Here is a 23,902-nt window from a genome sequence, read left to right on the forward strand (position 1 = left end):
CTGGATATAGCTGTTTGTACATCTTTGTTGTTTCCAAGCTTTGACAATTATGAATAAAGCTGCTATAAATATCTGTGTGCAGGTTTTTGTGTGGATGGATATGTTTTCAATGATTGTTTTTGTTTTTTACAAAGAACATGTACTATTTTTAAAAGTTTTTTTATTTATTGATTTTAGAGAGAAGGGGGAGAGAGAAACATCAATGTGTTGTTCTACTTATTTATGCATTCATTGGTTGATTCTTGTATGCGCCCTGGCTGGAGATTGAACCCGCAACCTTGGTGTATTGGGATGACACTAACCAATTGAGCTATTGGGTCAGGGGGAACGTGTACTATTATAACCGCAAAAGTTAACTTAAAAAGGAAATCAGTACATTCTATTGGATGAGAATAGACAAGGAGAATATTGAAAAAGATTTTAATTGATCCATCACAAAAGCATTGAACAAGCAAATAATATTAATAACATTTTTAAAATAAAACATTTAAAACAAAAAACATCAGTGCAGAAAATAAAAAGTTTGCATAATTACACACATTTTAACGCTTCCACATTCATTTTGGAACCCAGGCCTTTAAATTTTGGAACCATGTTAACTTATAGGCAAAAAAAAGAATGTAAATGAACATATTCTACATAAAGTTATAACCTGGGAAACTACTTCCCTAGAGTATTATTGCCAGGTAGCAATTAAATGGTTTTTTGAATCAACAATCTGAATAATTCTTTGCTTTTCAAAGTATCCAAGAATTATACTAGAAAACGATGATTTTTAAAGAGATTAAAACATTTAGGTATACTCACATAATGTCATGTTCTCTGACCCATCGGCCTAGATATAATATTTATTCACTAACCTTGGTTCTGACACTATACATTTTGTTAGATGTCTCAGAACAAGTAAGGTGTATTTTAGACATGCAAAAAAATTTTAAATGTAACCATATGAATCATCTAATCCCACTGGGCATCCATTTTGTTGATCATTTCAATTATCAGTAATAAGGTCATTAAAGTAGCACAATTAGCATATTCATACACCATAAGTTAAATTACAGTAGTGCAATTACTAAGTTTAACTTGAATTAATTTGGCAAGAACTGCTTTTGATTAATAATCTTTAAAAAGATGTAAAACATTAAGCTATAGAATTCTGTTCTACATAAAAGTACATGGAAATCTTATTCTTTACTGTCTTACTCTATTATACAAACTAGAAATTTGAAACACTTTCTAAATATATTCAACTTTGCTGCTACCTATAAGGTGAGAATTCTGTACAGAATTCAGGAATTACCTTTAAAAATTGGGCATGAAAATTATTTGTCTTTAAATTTTCCTATTTGCTTTTGATTGAGCATGAGAAATCCTGGTTCAGTGGTACTTTATGAAAGGTAACTAGTCACATTTCTGTGGAAAACCCTTGCTTTGTCAGTGTTCCTATGTAAAAGGCAAGTAATTTTCCAGTTATATCTACAAAGTTTCATAATTAAGGATTCAGAGTAGTAGACAGTATATATACACCATCCAAAGATTTTTCCTTTCTTTGAATCTCCAGATAATTTTCAACAAATCTGTCCTTGACTTTTCAACTCTTATATAAGGAACAAAGCAGCCAGGTTTTGTGTGTGTGCCTGTCTCAGTACATTTACTAAATCGTTCTTATTGTATGGCAAGAAGCTGTCTTAATTCATCCATGTAGTAACTATTCTATAACTGAAATTGGTTTTAGTTATTAAAATTGTATACAAGGAAATTAGGGGTGTTGCAGTACTTCGTTGCAAATAACTTGCCATCTGGTGTTGGGTCAGAAAATGCTATTTCATCAGTGCGGAGAAAACAGCCGAACATGAAGCGATTCCTAAAAAAAAAGAGGAAAAGGCAATTTAACAATGGAATCGAATTTAAATTTTGATTAAACAGCATAATTTATTTTAAAGCAATTCAAATATAAAAATTAAATCTCTTTAAATACTCAATTAAAATCAACATTTTATTGATAAAATGACTTAATGCTTTAGATTTTAGAAGTCTAGTATTTCACAGACGAGAAAACAGGTCCAGAAAAAAATCTGCTGAGGCAAAGGGAATCATACAAACCATACACCTGACTCAGGTGATCCATGATAATAAGCTACTAATAGGAGGTAATATTGCTAATTAAAAACCAAAGAAACCATCACCAATTTTAACCAAATGTGTAATTCTTTTCAACTACACCACACACTCAGAGCTCTAAGAAGGCAAAAATCTATTTTGCATTTTGACTACAACTCTCCTTGATACAGAGCTCAATTAGGATTAAAAGTAATAAAATGAAGTGGTTGAAAGAATTCAACAAAATTGAGGGATAGCCTATAAAGTAACTGGCCTGTATTCTTCAATGTCATAAAAGACAAAGCCTAAAAAACTGTTCCAGGTTAAGGAAAACAAGGACTAAAGAGATACGATGACTAAGTGCAATATATGATCCTGCACAGGGGTAAATACTGCTATAAAGGACACTTGAGACAGACAACAAAACTGAAATATGAACTATATGTTGGACAAAAAGCATTATATCAATATTAAATATCCTGAATTTGATCACTGAACTGTGCTTATGTAAGAATATCCTTGTTCTTAAGAAATACACACTGAAGTCCAAAGAAAGTACAGTAAATGTTAAAACTTGATGAATCTGGGCAAAGGCAATAGGGGGCTCTTTTTAGTATTCTTGCTACTCTTTGTAAATTTAAAATTACTTCAAAATAAAAAAATTAAAGAATTGCATCAATTTAGAAACTAAAATATAAGCTCCTGGTATTTACTATATAACTGAATACAAAGTTTATTGCTAAATGTCCAAAGCAAAATATTGGTTTGATTAAATAGTTCTTATTGACTTTATTAATGATATCAGCTATAGAAAAAATGTTACATCTGTAGGTTTGAGTCCTAACTGTCCTTTTACTAGCTCATCAGTGTAAGTTTGCACTTAATAATCCCATCTGAGCCTCAGGTGATTCTTCTGTAAAATAACTAGGAATAATATTCTACTCGTGAGGATTTAAACATACTGCCTGTATAGTCAAGAGACAATTCAACCTAAGGCTCCTCAGGTAAAAGATAGCTGTCAATTATGTTATTTGTATCTTCAATTCAGATGTGTAAGAAAAGACATGTTCTCAAATCAATGTGTTTTATATTTCTCCTTTGAGGGCAACTTAATTTTTATTCATTACTGCTTAGAGATAACCTACTGCCTTAGTACTCAAAATATGATCTACAGACCAGCAACATTCAGCATCGCCTGAGAGCTTAATAGGAATGCAGAATCTCAGGCCACACAGTGACCTGCTGCACCGCACCTGCACTTTAACAGGATCTCCAGGTGATTCATGTGCGCTTTCAAGTTTAAGAAGCACTAGACCACTGCCTGGTGGAACTAGCTTAGAGACTGGATTCCTCATATCATATTTATTTATGTATCTCTTAATATAAAATATAGAAAATAGAGGTATTTCACAACTAACTATCCAATAAAAACCTCTATATAGATGCCAATTTTTCTCACTGCTTTCCTTTATTTTATTGTTGCGCGTGTGTGTTAATCCTCACCCAGGGATATTTTTCCCATTGCTTTTTAGAGTGGAAGGGAGGAGGGGAGAGAGACACACAGACTGGTTGCCTCCTGCATGAGCCCCGACCAGCTGGGGATTGAATCTGCAACCCAGGTACATGCCCTTGACGGGGAATCAAACCCAAGACCCTTCGGTGCGCAAGCTGATGCTCTAACCACGAAGCACACTGGCTAGGGCTCACTGCTCCCCTTTATGGCTGAGTAGGATTATGACCAAAGATTGGGTCCCCACAGTGGTCTTCGGTGTTCTTTCTTAAAAAGTGTACATCTCAAAAGGCTGGAATAGTGCTACTCAAAGTGTGGTTCTTGGTTTGGCCAAAGTGTGGTTGGCACTGTTTGGTAATCTGTTATCAAGTACAGAAGTTGAGAGTAAGTAAATTTACCCATCCAACCTAGATTAGGTAAAGTAACATGAGCAAGAAACAAGCTCATTTTTCACATTAGAAACTTTAAGTATCAATATACAGTGTTAGCACATGAGTTTAAAATGGAGAACTGCTCATTTATTTTTGAGATATAATTCATGTACTATGACTCAATCCTTCAAAGTGTACAATTCAGTGGTTTTTAGTAATAGTCACAAAACTGTGTAACCATCACCAATATCTATTTCCAGAACACTTAAATTACCCCTCAAAAAACCCCTGTGCCCATTAGCAGTCACTCTCCATTCACCCTTCTGTCCCTGGAAATCACTAATCTACTTTCTATCTATTAATTTGCCTATTCTGGGTATTTTCTGTAAGTGGAATCATACAATATGGGCTCTTTTGTGACTGGCTTATTTCCATTAGCGTGTTTTTAAGGTTCATCCATGTTGTAGTATGTGTCTAATCCATTCCTTTTTGTGGCTGAATAATATCTTACTGTATTACTGTATGGATACACCACATTGTATTTATCCATTAGTCATGAACTTGGCTGTTTATGCTTTTTTTTGCTATTATTAATGAATAATGTTGTTATGAACATTCATATACCAGCTAGTGTGTAGATTTATCCTTTCATTTATTTTACATATATAGCCAGTGGTACAATTGTTGGGTCGTATGGTAACAGTTTATTTCTGAGAAACTGCCAGACTGCATTCCACAGCAGCCGCACCATTTTACATTCCTACAGCAAAGTACAAAGATTCCAATTTCCTCCACATCCTGACCAACACTTGTTACTTTCCCTTTTTGATTAGTCATCCTAGTGTGTATGAAGTGGAATCTTGTGGTTTTGATTTGCAATTTGGTTTGGATAGCTAATTATGTTGAGCACCTTTTCATGTGTTTATCAGCTGTTTGTATTTCTTTGAAGAAATGTCTACTGAAATCCTGCCCATTTTTAAATTGTGTTATAGGTCTTTTTATTGTTGTATTAAAATAGTTCTTTTATTCTAGATATAATAGACCCTTATTTAGGTAAATGATTTGCAAGTATGTTCTCCCATTCTGTGGGTTGTCTTGCTAATTCACTTTTACCTTAGTTACACTACAAGTTCTAGTAAGCATTAATTACCTACTCACACACTATCAATGGACATGTACAATTTCTGTAATTCTTTTTTTAAACGTCTATTTTCTTTGTTTTATTTTTTAATCATATTAAATATATTGTAATTTTACATCTGCTGAATAGAATAAAATTAGGGCATTTTCCATTTCTTGGTTTTGTTTTTCTATTTGTCTAGCAATTCATCTTCTTTTTTTTTATTAAAGTGTTGGTGTGTAACAAATTAAACTAGTTTTTCACCACAGGTAGTTTGAAAAGCACCTTGTTAGAATGTTTCAGACCTTGAATGTTGTGCCCTAAACTGAGTATATTTAGTTTGGTGTGTTTTTTCAGTGCCAACACTTGCCTGACTTTGACAGAATTTATACAGAAGTGTTCTACTAACCTCATTCCCTTTGAGTCATGTGCTGGAAAGAGTTCTAGGAAAGCTAATCTGGGTCTAAATCCATTTTATTTCTTACCTGAGAGTATCTACCAGTCGCCTTGCAATGCGCTTTCTTCTCTTCAATCTGAAGACCCAGATTCTACTTATCCCACAGACTGCAGGTACTGGTACATTTGAACATTGCCAAGCCCTATGACATTCTTTAGAGCCTGGGGTTTCTGGACCAGCTGGTTCAGACAGGACACGGAAGGCCTGCAATGATACATCGAAGCATATAGAGTTAATGATACAGATAAGTTCACATTTCTTTTTAAAAGCCATTCCTTAAATAAAACTTAAGAATCTAGAATTAATCTTATTATACCTTCACCAAAAGTGTTAAAATTCTTTTGTACTTATAGAATTCTTATCCTTTTATAGTCACATAATGCTTGAAAAAAATACTAGTAGTGTTGAGATTCTCCCAACATGCCAGTGTATCACACACCATTACGAAATTTCCCTCTTTTATTTAAAAAAAAAAAAGTAAAAAATCAGACTCTGACTTTTAGTACATAAAATGCATAAACTTCTCCCATTCTTTCCAGCCTAAAATGTATATATGATATTTGAAAAATATATATTTAACACAAAAAAGATTTTTACATGTTAATTATCAAATTTGGTTGGCATCTAAGGTTTTTTAAGAAAACTTTTTATTTTGAAATAATTATGGATTCACAGGAAGTTGAAAACTAGTACAGAGAGGACCTGTGTATCCTATACCCAGTATCCCCCAAGGGTTACATCTTCCATAGCTATGATACAACACCAAAACCAGTAAGTTAACATGGGTATAATATATGTGCATAGTTTCATGACAACTCATTATACCTGTATTCATTATTCATTTAATCACCACCACCCCCAAAATACAGAGGTATTGCATCATCACAAAAACCTTCCTCCTGCTACTTACCTCTTTATAACCCCATCAACCTTTCCCCCCCCACCAAAAAGCATAATATAAATTTACGCTAGCTTCATCTCAAGACGTATTGAGACAAGTATTTTTAAAAGGAAGGAGATATAAGTGTGGAATATGACACAGTCAAGTAAGAACAACACATTTGAACTACAAATCTCCAGCTAAAGATTACCCTATAAGCTCCTTGAAGGCAAAAACTCTATTCTAGAATAAGGACTGGCAACTTTTTTCTATAAGGAGCCAAATTGCAAATATTTTGGGCTCTTTGAGCCATGTGGTCTCTGTTGCACCCATTGTACCCTGCCATTTAGCACAAAAGCAACCACAGATAATATAGAAATTAATAAGCATAGCTATGTTCCAATAAAACTTTATTTACAAAAACATTTGGCCTATAGGCAAGTCTGCCAACTCCTTTGCTAGAACATTGCTAATTAATACCTAAAATAGATTCCAATTAAGGGACAAATAATGACTTTTGTGCTAAGCCACATATTCAGTAACTGGGCTCTATAGATTTGCTTAGTTTAAATCACTATATAGAAATTACTACATGAACATAAGATTTACTTACCCTGCTTATGCAGAGCAAAATACCAAATACTAACAGAATAACTTCAATTATTCATATGGTCAAGGATGTCTGAGTAGGGGGAAAAAATGTAATTTACGGTAGTAGTCTTAAATACTTATTGAGATGTCTCCCAACTACTTAATTTTGCTCACAAATTATGCCAATAATTTAAAAGACTTATAACATACCTGTTTGATGGGCTCTGCAATTAAACACCCAACTACTCTCTTTTCATCAGATATAAAGAGAAAAGTTTTGATTTTGTTTGTACATCTGGGAACAACTTGCTGGAAGCCCAATTCACTATCAACAAGTTCTTGCACTTCTTCTACCTAAATGACATAAAAACCAAGAGGCAAATTTGCTTTAAAAAGTACAACAGAAACTATATATAATTATATACACAAAATTTATACTTACTATCATTTTAGCTTTATTTCTTAAATTTACATATCCCCCCCAAATTATTTCACTATTGACACATGTACCCACCACTTTGGAAACAGGGTTTTAAGAACCTATTTATTTAAAAAATTTTTTTAATCATCCAAGAATATTTTTTCCATTGCTTTTCAGAGAGTGGAAGGGAGAGAAACATTGATATAAGAGAGACACATCAATTGGTTGCCTCCTACACATGCCTCCACCAGGGCAAGGGATGGAGCCTGCAACCAAGGTATGTGCCCTTGGCTGGTCTCAGATCCAGGACCCTTCAGTTGAGGGCTGATGCTCTAACCACTGAGAAAAACTGGCTAGGGCAAGTCCCTATTTCAAAGATCACTTTCAGCAGAAAAAAATTCAGATTCCTGGGAGGAAGAAGGAGTAGGAAGTGTCAAAAGAGATTTTGTTTCCCTTTTATTTGTTGTTCACTGGGGCTAACTGTTCACTAACTAAGAGTCTCTGGGTCTATTCATCTCTCAACAATGATAAGTGTAGGTTATCTTTCACATATGGAAGATAAAGGTAACGCCTGTTGTCTTTAATCTCCAACTGTGACTCCTTTGTTTTGTAATTCCGAGTTCAGTTTTGTATGAACTAGTGTGAAAATAATCCTCACGTGTGCACCAAAGTGGATTATCAGCAAAGGTGTTTTACAATTCAACATAGGTGATTTCTTGGTGGGGGAGGGAGTAGGAGGAGAACAAGGATTAAAAAGCTAATGTTCCCTCCAGCCGGGTGTGATTCAGCGGTTGAGCATTGACCTAGGATCCAGGCAATCGCGTGCAGTTTGATTTCCGGTCAGGGCACATGCCAGGATTTCGGGCTCAATCCCCAGTCAGGAGCTTGCAGGAGGCAGCCAATCAGTGATGACTCTCTCATCATTGATGTTTCTATCTCTCTCTCTCCCTCTCTCTGAAATCAATAAAAACATTTAAAAAAAAGCAAGCTAATGTTCCATACCTCTTTTTAAAAATTAAATTAGGGGAACAATGGTTAATATGAACATATAGGTTTCAGGTGTGGGTTTCTATGTTACAAGATCTGTATATTGCTCTGTGTGCCCACCACCCAAAGCATATCTTCTCCTGTCACCACATATTAAGACTCCCTTCGCCCCCCACCCCCTCCCTCTGGCAACCACTACTCCATACCTTTTTGATAGCATAACTTGGATCATGTGGCAGGACCAACACAATTTTCCCATCCCAAAACTCTGCTACTACACGTTCCTTTTTCCAGCCCTACCAAAGGAAAAAAAAGTCAGTTTAATTTGAAGAGGGAAAAACCCCCAAAGCATTAAATAATTTAGTTTGGAGAGGACAAAAAGAACAGTAATGATATCCATCATACCTACTAACTTGGAAAAAAAAAATTACTAGGAGCAGGAAAATGGGGGAGGGGAGGATAATAAACCAGGCTTAAAATATTATGGTCTGAACTATAGCAATAAAAACTGGGGTGGGGGGGGAGGGAGGATGCATTTGAGTAGCAGGTACAAGCACAAAGATAAGGCCAACAACAGGATGTATTTGGACTAGAAAGTTGCTTGATAAAGAGACCTCTCTTAGAAAAGAAAAAGCCTGGAGAAGTCATAGAAAAGCTGTTTTCTAAGGCTATTTATAAAGTAGAAATTAAAGCAGGGAAAGGAATCCTCAAGTCTTTGAATTTTGTATCTTGACTGTTCAGCTTTGCTCAGAAAGCTAGAGGTATGAACACAGGGTATTCGCTTAACCTAGAACAATACTTCTCTTATATTAGGGTAGTTTAAAATAGCACTTTTTAAGAAAGTTAACTTTTAAATACTCTCAGCCGCAAATATTAAGGACAACAAAACTGCAGATGATGAAATATTTATGGATATATAGATCTTTTAATATTTAAGCAATAGAAGTGTATCTTTTAAAGCAGTTTTACTTTCAGAACAAGTTGAAAGACTATTTTTTTACTTACTGTGTATTTGATTCCCTCCAGAAATCTGTGGTGATGCTGAACATGATGCATTTCATCTTCAGGGTTGGAAGCAGTATAGATCATGCCACAGGACTTACACATGGTGGCTCCAAAATGTTTCTGACCTGCGTCCTGTTAATGAAGGGGCAGGGGGCAGCCATCTAAACATACCACAATAGCTCCACACTTAGTTCATGTAACCATTCATTCAAATGTCTCCTTATTTTTCTTTTATGCTGGCACAAGTTAAATACTAAATGAAAGTTTGGTTACTATACCCTCCTTTCCCTCCCTACTTACAAAATGAAAAAGACCTAAAAATGCAACAAATTAATACAAGAAATGTAACTATCTCTTGGAATGGACAGTGTAAAAAAATAAAAATTAAAAAAAAAAAATCAAGATTATTTAGCTAGATAGACCCATAGTTCTAAGAAGAAATAAGATTAAATCATAAAACTTATAGCTAAGATGGACAATGGAAACTTCTTTATTAAGCTCTTAAATAGACCTAAAAAAGCCTTATTTCAAAGAGGAAGGGCAAAAATTTTAGGACTTCTATATTATATATACATATGTGTTTCCCTTAAGTGTTTAGGAATATCAAAATTCTTTGCCCCATGAGTTGATAAAAATAAATATAATACATAATAAAAGTTAAAGGTAAGCACAGATAAATTAATAAATATAGGGATGTCAGGAATATTCAATGCCGTGGCTATTAACTAACCCCTATTCTATCTCATAAGGCCTTGCTTAATGCTACTGAAAATACCAGATTCTGAACAGTCTAATACAGGGGCTGGCAAACTTTTTTGCAAAGGGCCAGGGAGTAAATATTTTATGCTTTGCAGACCACAGATGATTTGTCACATATTCTTCTCCTTTTTCCCCAACCTTTAAAAAATGGAAAAGTCATTTTAAGCTCATAGGCCATGGTCTAGATTTGGCCCATGGTCATAGTTTGCCAAACCCAGGTCCAATACAGTGTAGATATCCTCATTAAATCTTTTGCTGATCAACAATAATCTTCCTTATCTGAAGACAACTCATTCATCAGCATTCTGCTAAATTACTAGCATCACCCAACACTATCAATTTGAAACTATACTTGACTAGTTTTATATGCTGCCATTACAACAAAGCTGACATTTACAAACCTTAGAATATCTATAACCCATGTTAACTATGCTAAGACAATATGTGTGATTTCATGTTCTATATGCGAGAGCTATATATAGGTGGAACACTGTTTTGAATCTACTCACAATGATGAGCTGGTCTTTTGTTTCTTTATTTGTATCTCTGGCATTAGTACTTTTCTGTGTGTTGATCTGTTTCAGTAAGTTAGTAGATCTGATGGATCCCACAGAAGACTGTTCTTCAACTAGAGATCTTGAAATGGAAAGTTGATAAACATTTTTAATAATTTAAAATGTTTAAGGAATTACAATTAAAACTGATATGTATATAACATCTGCAGAGCACCTGACAATTTTTATTGCTTTCTATAGACAATAAATTGATAAAGTAATAAGACCAGGAACAATGAGAAACCTCAGGCCCACTAAGAGGATCAGTAATTTACTTAGGGTAAAGTAATGTTAACATAAGAAAACATTCAAACCTGTGAAGAATCTTTTGTGAGTTTATTTGAGCCAAACTGTCGACAACTGCCAGGGAGCCAAAATCTCAATGGATTGAAACAATGCTCCTGAGAATTGCAGTTTTGCACCCTGCTTTACAGGTTACAATCAAAGAAGAAGACCCAAGTGGGTTGCATGAAATTCAAAGACCCAAGTGGGGTGCATGAAATTCATAGATTAGAGAAGTAGGAGCAAGCAAAACGAGGCTCAGGAATTGGATAAAAAGTAAAATGACAGACACATACTTCTTTTACATAAGTGGGTACAGGATAGTTAACAGTCAACAGTCAACAAGATATCAAAAACAATGAGAGAATTGGTGGTCTCTGCCCTGGTGCATTGAGGGCCCAGAAAAAGGGGAAATTACTGTGTTTTGCAAAGGCACATGTTAATCAGGTATGTTATCTCAGATGTCAAAAGATAATCGACAGGCTTAGTTAAATTAAAGTGAAAATTAACCTTTGTTGGGAAAATACTGCCTCAGGACATGGCTACCAACCATAAATTGCTTATGTTTAAAAAGTTTTACTTTCAGACCATCCTTTGTGGTAAATTTTAGGTCTCTGAGTTTGCAAGGCTGCCACGCAGACCTGCCCTGAGCTTTTCAAGTTTAGTATGCAGCCCCTTTCATCTACAGTAACTAGTAAAGAACGGTGGTAAGACTCAAATCCTCATCTTGTAAGTCCAAATCCAAGGGACTTTCATCTACGGTATCATATGCACATATGCAGGATCTCTTGACTTCATGCTTGTAAAAAAAATCTTGTTTGCTTTATCAAATCTTAGGACAATATTTACCCATGTGAGTATACAGAAAATGCTGGAATACTACAACAAATAAGTAGACTCTAATAGTAAGGCTCACAGGTCCACAGGAAGTCGGCCATCAGCATATGAGACCCAACAACCTTTTACTTGGGCAGTGGTTGAGGTTAATACATGCACTTGTTCTCATACCTAAAGCAGCACCCTACTATTCTCAAATTCTTAGGAAAAAAATTTTTTGGCTGGATACATGCAGAGGAAACCTTTTCCAATTAGAAAAGAATTCTGGGATTTATTTATGTAGGTTGCAGATTGAAGCCCCTCAGGCTAAATTCAGCTAGTAGATAAATTTTGAATGACTCACACAGTACTTAAAATTTTGGATTAGCTACCAATAATTTAAAAATCTAGAGATTTCACTTAAAAATGTCTTATTTCCAATACTGCAAGAGACACTATAAGATTTCTAGACTTGTATTTCTTCAAAGAACCCACCAGATGACGCTAAACAGAACATGTTCTTTCAGATGGGGGCATGCATTCTCCAGTTGGCTCTAGTCTCCACCCACCCTGGCACAGAGGTTGTAACCCTTGCCTTATAGAACAAAGGACCTTGGTTTTCCAAGGAGCAAAGGAATAGATATCTCTAGAGAGAAGAGGTAAGAGAAAATAGGCAAGGAAACAAACCAAGTACCTAAAGCAAAAGATTCAAACAGAAAAAAAAACTGACAAGAAAACAGTGAGAAAAAGCTAATGCTTTTAAGCTAAGCCAAGCTGTCTCATTGTGATCATTTAATTAGAATGGCTTTCAAAGTGACTTCACAACCTATGGTACAAAATATATTTTATATCATGACCGATGGAGATACACACATACAACTAAATAATGTCCTTAAACTGATTTGACAAGCTACTATGGATAAATACCTATAGTATAGAAAACACTCGTCCAGGTTACCGAAACCCTCCTCTTTATGCAGCCTTTGCTAAGTGACTCAGCTTTTCCCATCCCAGCATGCATGACCACAATCTCTTTACTTCTATCTTAGAAATTTTAACACTTTATTATATGTATTTATTTAATGCCTACCCTTCTTTAATCACAGCAGGACCATGTGTTATTTATCTTCATGTCTCTAAAACCTCAGTATAGTTCAATTATCACATAGCGCTGTGTAAGTGTTAAATGAAGGGATAAACAAACAAAAAAACGAATGTGAACCCATGACCCCAGAGAAGCTGTAGTCTACCTAAAGTAAAAATACAGTCAAACCTCAGTTCTCAAACATCTCTCATCTTGAACAATTCGGTTCTTGACCAAGTTGTTCAGGGAAAAAATGTTTCCATTTTCGAACAAAAATTCAGTTCTGGACCTGACAACCCTTTCCTACGATACATCAACTTCACAAAAAGCATCCCTCTGGCCACAAGGGAGAGAATTCAAGCCAGTTTACAGCTGAACCTCCTTTGTTAACAACTTAGGAAATTGTGCCGTGAATATTTTCGGTTTTTGCTTTTGTTGTTGGTGAAGTGGACTATTAGCCCAATTTTAAAACATAAAGAGGCCATTAAGTGTGCTGATGTTGCTAAGGATGTATAAGCACTCAAAAAACAAAATCACAGGCAACTGAAGAGGTAGGAAAAACTGTTGATGATTTGGATTAATGAACTGGATTAATGAAAAGCAGTTAGACAGTGACAGCATTTCTTTTTGGAGGCAATGCATGATATGTGAAAAAGTGGAAGTGCTGCACACCTGGAAGGAGTGCTAAAAGTGATTTCTTTAAGGCTAGTAGGGGGTGGTTAGATAAATTTAAGAAAAGAAGTGTTTGTTTTTAGATTAAACAATACATTGGACATGTACTGTGTACAGGAAAGGTTAAAACGGAATCATTCAGGGGTGATTCAATTAACATTATTTCTAATGGGAAAAAAATGATTCGGTTTTCCAACAAATTGCTTCTTCAACAGCCTTCCGGATCGAATTAAGTTTGAGAACCGAGGTTCCACTATAGAGTAAACCGTAAGAAACTGATGACATCTGACCTTTTGGGTCATACATAAAGAGCAATTTCAAATGACTCACCCAACAGTATCCTAATATTTCCTTATGTTAGATTAAATTAATTTACACACTTTTATCAGGTAATTGTGATAGATGTCAACCCTTAATAAAGAGTCATGAAGAAAGACAAATGAGAAAAGGGAAAGGTGAAAAAATTAGGACTACGGCCTTTGAAGGGGGAAAGTTGCCTATCCAACCCAATCTCTGAGGTGATTTAACGTGAGGAACCCCTAAGAGTAGAATTTAGGAAGTTCCTTGCTCAGTACCTATAGCTATTTATCATCAAATATGGAGAGAAGTACCAAAGCTGCTTAGGAAAATGTCCAGACTATAAGAAACTTCTTTTTCAGAGCTTTTCACCTATCATACTCATATTTACTCATGCTTCCCCACACCCCACTGTTAGCTTTGACCAGGATAGTGGGAGGTTCAGCTGGGATTTATAATACCAAGCTGCTGCAAATTACTTACTCTTCTGGCCAGAGTTTTCTCACCCATAAAATGGGAATAATAATGGTACCTACATCATAAGGTTGTAAATAATCATTAAACATTAACTATTTCTAATATATTACCCAGGGAAGGCAATATAGCCTAATGGACTTTGATTCAGATATGGATTCTAGTCCTGGCTCTGCCACGTAATAGCTGTGCAACTGTGGCTGAATTACTAAATTTCCTCAGCTAAAAATGGAATTGATATTAGTATCTTCCTTCTAGCTTGCTGTGAGGATTGTGAGATAATGGATATAAACTACTTATTATGGGCCAGGTTCTACATAAAAATGTTAGCAATTATTATTCCTCAAGCCCATAAAGACCTTTCTCTTCCCTCAACTCTTAGGTTCTCATGAAGTTTCTATGAAAGGGTATGATTTCATCTTCTATTCTTAAGACCCTCTTAGTGGAGAAGGAAAAACTGCTCTCCAAATTAAATAGTATAAGAAAAAAAAAAGGAGAGACCCATAAGACTCATAATTAAAAAATCATTGAACATTAAAATAAGAGGAAATCCTACCTTTTTGTATTGACTGTAGCTGAATTGAAGATGGGATAGACAATGGACTCAGGAGAAACTGGTAGGGGAAAAAAATGACAATAATTTGTATTACAAAATAAACTCAAAGCTTTATATCTTAAGATTTTAAAAGCTAATAGACCAAAATACATTACTTAACGTGAAGACTTAACAGTAAACTGATTTTCCCCCCAGGGGAGAGCACAAACACAGTCCCCCACTACCACAAATTATGCAGTTGAGTTTCCCACATTTGGGGAAAACGCAAGGGTCAGCACATCCAGAGTGCAATGGATAAGCCTCACCCTGGGAAAACCACCTTCATGATCATGGTATCTCCCTTGCCAGGTAAGTATAGTCAACTAACTGATTTTTGACAAAAAGGCAAAGGTAATTCAATGGAGAAAGGATAGTCAACAAATGGTGCTGGAACAATTGGACATATATATGCAGAAAAATGACAACATTCACATTTATACCTTAGCTCAAAATGGATCACACATCTAAATGTAAAATATGAAACTATAAAACTTCTAGAAGAAAATATAAGAGAAAAATTTGCACGAACCTAGGTTTAGTGCTAAGTTTTTACACAAAACACAAAAGACACAATACATGAAAGAAAAATTAAGTTGGACTTGATCAAATTTCAACTTTTTGCTGTACAAAAAATACTAAATATATAGACAAGCCAGAGACTGGGAGTAAATACTTGCAATCATATTTCTGATCAAGGACTTGCATACAAAATACAAAAAAACCTCTTACAACTCAACAATAAGAAAACAATCCACTTAAAAACGTGCAAAAGATTTAATAGACAGTTCACCAAAGACATATAGATGACAAACACAAAGAAAATTTTATAACTACTGTAAAAAGAAAGCCATTATTTTTCTGTTACATGTTCCATTATATCAGTGATAGCACAACCATGGGAAACATAATGCATACTAAATACTTAGCACTGCCTAGTACATAATCATCACCCAGTAAATACTAGCTATTTCCACTATCAACAATCATTATAAACAAATACTTATATAAATACATACATATTTATAAAATTATATATATGTATATACATCTACTCTTAAGGGCTATTGTTGCAGATTATGCTTTTAGTTTTTATATTTTTAAAATTTTCTTCCTATGACCTAGTTTCTCACTGTATATAGTCAGTATGTCTACTCCTAGAATTTAAATTTATTTCCAAATTTATAGATATAACCAATGAGGTAAAGTTACCAAGAACCTGGTTGGTAAATAGAATGTTAATTAACCTCTTTATAAATTCATAGTTTAGTAAATACTGTTTAACTGAACAATGACACTATAAATTAGTAATAGAATTTCAGATTAAAGAGGAATTTAAAAATTAGGACTAACCCCTTACTTTAGAGATCTCTTTTCTAGATCACACAGTTAATTAGTGGCAGACCTAGATCAAGTTTCCAATGCACAATTCAGTGTCCTTTCTATGGCTTAGTAAATTCTGCTCTTACAGCGGTGGGCAAAAGTAGGTTTCCAGGTGTTTCACATGGAAAATAATACAACAATTAGTCAATAATGCAAGAATAAGCTCTTGTGTTTCATGAACTCACAACTGTAAACCTACTTTTGCCCACCCCTGTATTTGGGACTTGATCAAATATAAAACATAAACTGTTTTTAGTTCTTCCTGTTATTTAGGGTAAAAGATAGGGTAAGTATGAGACCACCCAGCTCTAGGGTGTTTAAGTAACTTGACCACATCCCATAGAACAATTAAGCATCAATATTTTGTTTTAAGTTCCAGTCTAAGGTCTCCTTGTCTCCTCCTTTTAAAAATGCACTGCATTAGAAAAAACAACAACAACAAAAACAGACAAACAAACGTGCTGCATTGCTTACCACACAAAATAGTGTCACCAAGATAAACACAAAGGTACAAATGCAGGCACACATACTAAATATAAAAAAACAACCCAAAATATTGTATATGATTTCATATTGATACATGTAATGAAGTATTATCGTAAGTAAATAAACTCATTTTGGGAAGTTTTCTCTTACCTGCCTTGTTCTCACTGTGAGAATCTTCTAAAGGAAAACACTTATATTCGTCAGGTTTGTGTTCCCTTGAAGAAACTATTCCACTTGATGAATCCTGAAGATAATGAATAAGTAAAATTAAAGAAAACCTACAATTCTTAATCATTTTCTATTTAGTGAATGAATTCCAATAGATGTTTCTAAAACAAAAATCTAGATTATGAATTATTTTATAACATGATTTTAAATCCTCAATTTTCAGCCTATGTTAAGAAAAATTTCCTCTATATTTACTAAGTGTACATAACTTTTTACTTTTTATTATGTTTTTATTGACTTTAGAGAGAGAGAGGAAGGGAGAAGGAGGGAAAAATTGATGTGAGAGAGAAACATCAACTGGTTGCCTCTCACATTTGTCCCAACCTAGGATCAAACCCACAACCTGTGTATGTGCTCTGACTGGGGATCGAACCTGTGACCTTTAGGTGCACGGGACAATGCCCAACCAACTGAGCCACACTGGCCAGGGCAGTATAGATAACCTTTTAAAAGACACAGTATGCATATCTAAGTCTGTAATTTGTCATCCTGTCAAAAATGTTATAATTCCTGATAAAGATGGCAGAATGAAGATTATAAAACATCCTTTCCATAATAAATTGAACAAAAAAAATTAGTGAAAATGGCAAAAATTTCCCCAGTAGCCACCAAACTGGAAAGGGACAATGTTTTGTCATAAGGTTTAAAAAATAAGCAGCCAAGCCCAGCCGGGAGTGGCTCAGTGGTTGAGCGTCGACCTAGGATCTAGGCGATTGGGGTTCGATTACCGGTCAGGGCACATGCCTGGGTTGCGGGCTCGATCAATGACTCTCTCATCATTGATGTTTCTATCTCTCTCTCTCCCTCTCCTTTCCTCTCTCTGAAATCAATAAAGATATATTAAAAAAAAAAAGAAAAAGAAAAAAGAAACAAGCAGCCAAAGAAAGAAAAAGAACATTCTGGAGTAGTTGGAGAGGCTTCCAGCTCCTGTTGGGGAGCAGCTGGGAAGTGGGGAAAACAAAGTAGAAAAAAAATTCTGACAAATTTCACCAACACTACTATTTGGTGAGACTTAGAGAATATATAGCTTGGGGGAAAGGAAAAAACTTTTGCTTAAAGTAGAACTTCTATTCAAGACCATAATATCTTGGTAGAGATGGGACAACCCATCAATTTGCCATATCTCAGGGCTCCATAATGAATTGGGGAAAGGTTATGTACCCAATAATGAAAACAGGTTCACCCTTAGCTAGTAGAGATGAATACTAGTAGTGGGTATTTAACAAACTCTTAAGAGAGGAGAACCTAGTTCCACAAATTTAAGATGCACAAAAACACAGCTTCTCAGGCTGATGACAATTAGACAGAATCCAATATCAAGCACCTTAAAATGAAGCTCAGAAAATAAGGTAGAAAAGAGTGTTGCAAAGAATTCATCATGTCACTGCACCAAATACAGAGAATACTAACGAGGAGATGGCTGGGTGCTCCACTTTGTTTTGCTGGATGGAAATTAATTTTAACTTGAACTGGTCCCCAAATTTTTAAGAACTGAGGCACATTTATATACAGTGAAGTGCACAGGTATAAAGTACACAGTTTGGTGAATTTTGATAAACTTATATACCCATGTAACCTAAACGCAAAGACATACGTTTTGGGGTGGAGTTTTTTTTTTTTTGGCAGAAACGATATGAAGAATTAGTAGAATTAGACTGTCACTGTGTAACCACAGAACATGTTCTATTTAACAATATATAATTGGCAATACTTGATAAACAGGAAGAAACATTTACAATGGGAACTGCAAACTTAAATGCCTAGAAGGGCAGCAGGTAAGTAAAATTCATAGCAAAATAATAAAATTAATAGCAAAACTGATCTAAATAGGTATACATGTGCTGATTTAGTGGAGGGAAATGAAGAACCCACACATGTCAAAATAGTAGCCTCATACTCTGTTCTGGCAGATTATTACCATGCAGGAATGAGGGCTTATTAGCAAGACCTCAATTTTTCAAGAAGCACGAGAAACCTGTTATCTTGCATTTAAAAAAAAAATGCTGGCTCAAAAAATTTTAAGCATTATATAGGCCAAGCAAAACATTCATGGCTGGATATGGTTCACTGGCCACCAATTTATATAATCTTTGTCATTGAGATTTGAAATTTAAGTGACTATAAAAGATATGATCTGGGATTGAATTTGAGAGGAGGCAATTAAGAGAACAATGAGTGGAGGTACATGAGGAGATAAATAACTACTGTTCAATATATAAAGTCTCAGACTGTACTGGGCACTGTGTGAAAGCCTATCATTTCTCCAGCTGCAAAGATTGTGATAAGTATAAATAAGTCATTACAGACATAGAAACCCCACACTGGAAGACAGCCTTTCTTAAAGCCTGCTGCCTCACCTGCTTTCTGTCCCTAGCTACCTGAAAACAAACAAAAACCAAAAAAACTTTCTCTGATGACATTACTGATAGAAAGGCAACAGTAGAAGGGGTAAACCTGTACTGTCTACAGCCAAAAGTGGCTAATGAGAATTTGCAAGAACTGGCTAGTTCCAATTGAAATATGCTGCAAGAGAAAAATAACCATGAATTTTAAGGAATTAGTATAAATAAAAAGTAAAATGTCTCATTAATAACTTTTTATACTGATTATACTAAAATGGTAACACTTAAAATATATCATGCTAAACTTTTTTTAATGTGGACACAGAAAAATTTAAATTACATGCAGTTGGTATTCTATTTCTATTACACAGCACTAGTCTGGGCTAGCTGTGTTAAATTTATGAGCAAGATCAAAAAGCATAGAATGGCAACCATGAAAATATACTACATAAAATACAGTGGTCTCGGTTTTTGACGGTCTCTGTTGACGAACATTTCAGTTTGCCAACGCCATAAACCTGGCAGTAAATGCTTTGGTTTTTGAACACACCTCGGCAGTTGAACATGCCACGGCTTCCACTGAGGGCAAGATCTTGAGGCCTAGCTGTTGGCTGCTGATCCCTCAGTTTTCGAACATTTCAGAACTTGAACAGTCTTCTGGAACGGATTACATTTGAAAACCAAGGTACCACTCTAGTATAGTTTAATCGCTGACTACTAAATAAAAGTTAAGCTTCTCTGGACTTTAGTCATGAGGGAATTTAATAAAATGTATACCTTAATTCCAAGGAAATGTTGGTAGGCTTCCTTAAGACAAAAAGGGGAGAAATGTCCCATCTTTCCACCCCGCCTCTAAACTCTTTACAGTGATTAAACTATACTACAGTGGTACCTCAGTTTTCAAATGTAATCCGTTCCAGAAGACTGTTCAAGTTCTGAAACTTTCGAAAACTGAGGGATTAGCAGCCGACAGCTAAGCCTCAGGATCTTGCCCTCAATGGAAGCCGTGTGGCATGTTCAACTGCCGAGGCGTGTTTGAAAACCAAAGCATTTACTGCAGGGTTTATGGCGTTCGTAAACCGAAATGTTCATCAACGGAGACGCTGGAAAACTGAGGTACCACTGTATTTGGTTTCATAAAAGCAGTCCTCCAGACAGCAAAGAAAAATAAAATGTTGTTCAATTATGTTACATATATAGTATGTATATTGAGGTTTGGTATATAGCCAACTTAGTTTTAAAAATGATATATTTAGTTTTCTTTACCTTTAATTTCTCTTCATTTTTACTTCTTGTACCCAGCAGCTCAATGTTCAGTTCCTTTTCTAGTAACAAGCACTGTGGCACTTGCCTTGTCTCAAAACTTTTTCTTTCACTGACAGTCTTTACATCAGAATCTTTAATCACTTCTGATTTATTTTCTTGCGTGAGTCCCAGTAATGGCTTATTTTCCAGAGACAGTTTTCTAAGAGAGGATTTTTTTCTAACAAAAAATGCTGCTCCACCCTGGAGTGTTACTTGTGGTTTGACTTTTTGGCTTAGAACTCGAGGAGCATTCAGATTATTTTCAGCTGAATAACAATTATTCTCTTTATCTACAATTGGTTTGTAGGCCACTCGATTTTGCTTGGAATTTTTAGAATTCTTTGATACAGGCTTGATGCACTTATAACTTGGCTGACCCTTAGCAGTTAAACTCTTCTGTGTTTTTTTCTTCATCTTCTTGGAGCAGACTGGTTTTTCCTGCATTTTTTCTGTTATGCTGGGAAAAGACTTATCTTCATTATTAGTTTTTAGACAAATGGATTTACTCTCTTTTATCATCTTTCTCTCCAATGGATTGAGGTAACACTTATTTTTGTTGTAAAAGGATACAGCAGACACACAAGATTTAAAAGGTGAACTTTGATTTGCAGATGGTAATCTATCTTTTTTAGTTGTTTTGAGCAGACTTGAAATGAAAGGGCCTTGTTGAGAGCAATGCACCTTTTCTTCATTTTCATCACTACCTTGGCAAATGTATTTTTTATTAGGTGATGAAAATATATTTTCAGTAAAGTCCAAAATTAATTTCTTTGATGGAATGGCTGATAATAGGCTATGAAAAGAAACAAAGTTCATTGATAAGAAATGTTATTTTGCTTCAATTTTTTATATCAATCTACTGCTAATAAACAATTCTACCCAATGGTCACACTAAAAGACAATGGTTACACCAAACATCCACCCATACACATTACCTATTAGTTTTAACAGTAGGATTCTCAAATTCTGTTGTTACCAAACAAAGCATTCAAATATTTTTCAAAAGTAAGAGAGTGTTTGTGAAAACACTGTTTACAAAGCTTTGAGATACGTGTGTGTGTGTTTTAAAACCTATTTCAAAGTTCTGGCCATATACAAATTATAGCTCATATACTTTGCTTGAGTGGCTACAAGTCCTCTAAAATGATTAATTCTGTGTAATTAGGGCCTGCTCTGTGGGGAGTAATTTATATCTAGTACGACATGTAGTAAGTACTGAGCACACAGACTTTCTAGGATTGCTTACAAACAAACATCTACTGTATGCAAAATACTATGCTAACTATTACATAAGAGAGCAGAAAGGAGCAAGGTAATGAAAGATTTGACATACATTTCAAAGCCATAGAGAAATAGCTCTTTCTCTGATTTCCTGCAAAAGCATTAAATAATTATGAAAGCTTACAATATTTCCAGACTAGAATTAAAATATAAAATACTATAGCCACAAGGAGTAGGCCAGTGGAAGAATGAAAGTTTTAAGAGAGGATAAGAAAGACAGGAAGGTGAATTTTTCTTTTCTAAGCGTTTCTTCCACCCACAGGATGAGACTCACTTGTCACAGTTCAAAGAATTCCGCTTCCTTTTCCTCGGAGTAAAAGCTGACATCTTCTTAATTGAACTCCTAAAAGCAACAGGACAATTATACTAACCAAATTCATCCAATGTACATAAAAGTCATTATATCAAAATTATACCTTAAAAGTTTGAAAAATTTTTCAGATGGGTAATGGGTCCATAAAGAATCCAAAAAAAGGATTATTTTTAAAGCAAATCACTTCAATAAAGATTTAAACTATGAAGGTAAAAAAAAAGAAAAGGAAAAACACTACATCACAGTAGCAATTAGAACAGGAAATTCAAGCAGGGAAATGATCCTACCAAAAAGGAAGTATTTTTTACCCCATTTCCGGGCACACTTTCTCCTTTAATTAGCCTGATTGATTCATACCAAGTTTAAACACTCTTCATCTGCGATGCCTTCCTTGCCCTTGCCCTCACCCCACCCCTGACACTGTTAGATGCTGCCCTATGTTTCCATTCCATCTATGCTTCCTTAATATTCCACTTAAGACATTTTCTTTTTGGTGTAACTGTTTTACAATAGCCTGCTTATCCAATGAAGGGTTGCTAACTTTCATCAGAGTCCAGCAAGAAAACGGGGGAAGCATAATCCTCTTTCTTTTTTTAGGTCCTCACTGGAGGATACTCTTTCCATTACTTTGCAGAGAGAGCGGAGGGGAGAGAGAGAAACACACCAATATGAGAGGCACATCGATTGGCTGCATCCCCCACGCGCGGCGACAGGGACCGGGAATCTAGCCCACAACCGAGGTGCGTGCCCTTGACCCCAGTCGAACCCTGACTCCTCAGTCCGCCGGCCAACGCTCTAACCAGGAGGAAACCGGCCAGAGCTCCTCTCCTATTTTACTCGCTGAGGAGCGTTGACCAAGCCGCTTGTTTCCTTTTTATAAAATACTCTGACCTTCTAAGGCTACTGAAAACAAAGCATCATCCAACTTAACTCTCGAGCAGATGGCATGTTGCTAAGTAAAACTTTCCCCTTCCCTTTCCCCTTATATTTTAAAAATGACACAAGCGTGATTTCAAAGTTAAACATACAGAAAGACCAGGGTCTCTGGGAATTAATGCCCAGCTGTGGCTTACGGGAAGACCCTTTTAAGGCTGCATGAGGAAAAGAAGACCTTTCAGGAGAAAATAAAACTACGGCGTCGGGAAGACTGGAACCCGGTGACCTGGAAGTGCGGGGAACAGGTTGGTGGCTTCGGCCTCCAGCCGCCGACGCGCCCAGCCCAGAGCAAAAGTTCTTTTTCTCTTTGACATTCACCCTCCGCATGTTCTATAGAATCCTCGGTGTTCCATCCCAAGCCCCAGCCCGCTGCAGCAATTACCTGCGCCACAGAGCCCGCGACCTCTCCTCCGCAAAGCCAGTTGCTCCGCCACTGTGTTCAAATTATCGCGCGCCAGGCAAGGCGGGAGCTGCTGCGTTCTGATTCGCCGCTTCTCAGCGCTTCCAGAAACTGGCTCGATGATTGGTCGCACACTAGTTATTGCCCCACCCATTTACGAGGGGGTCTCCAAGATTCTCCCGCCCTTGGGAGGCAAAATGCTCGCTACTCCCGGAAACCAAGCCATCCACAATCCCTTGCGGCAGCGCGGAGTTCC

General features: G+C 35.8%; 1 protein-coding gene across 1 annotated transcript; it reads right to left on the bottom strand.

The window, feature by feature from the left end:
• Positions 1-403: 403 nt before the first annotated feature.
• On the bottom strand, positions 404-23,884 carry ESCO2 (establishment of sister chromatid cohesion N-acetyltransferase 2). The gene is made up of 11 exons (XM_081135574.1): positions 23,629-23,884; positions 22,272-22,340; positions 20,678-21,509; positions 16,992-17,085; positions 14,937-14,994; positions 10,711-10,837; positions 9,443-9,574; positions 8,644-8,733; positions 7,240-7,383; positions 5,587-5,762; positions 404-1,864 (listed from the first exon to the last, which is right to left on the bottom strand). Exons 2-11 carry the CDS (start codon positions 22,322-22,324, stop codon positions 1,732-1,734), a joined length of 1,839 nt encoding a protein of 612 aa, XP_080991700.1. The 5' UTR covers positions 22,325-22,340; positions 23,629-23,884; the 3' UTR covers positions 404-1,731.
• Positions 23,885-23,902: the final 18 nt, after the last annotated feature.

Source organism: Miniopterus schreibersii (assembly GCF_964146895.1).
Source record: "Miniopterus schreibersii genome assembly, chromosome: 4".
NCBI lineage: Eukaryota > Metazoa > Chordata > Mammalia > Chiroptera > Miniopteridae > Miniopterus > Miniopterus schreibersii.

Bases quoted from the DNA above. Each gene is read 5' to 3' on its own strand.
- ESCO2 (XM_081135574.1), bottom strand. From the start codon at position 22,324: ATGTCAGCTTTTACTCCGAGGAAAAGGAAGCGGAATTCTTTGAACTGT. The intron at 21,510-22,271 runs GTGAGTCTCATC...TTCTTTTCATAG, and splicing joins AATTCTTTGAACTGTGACAA to CCTATTATCAGCCATTCCAT. The intron at 10,838-14,936 runs GTAGGATTTCCT...TTCCATTTCAAG, and splicing joins GCTACAGTCAATACAAAAAG to ATCTCTAGTTGAAGAACAGT.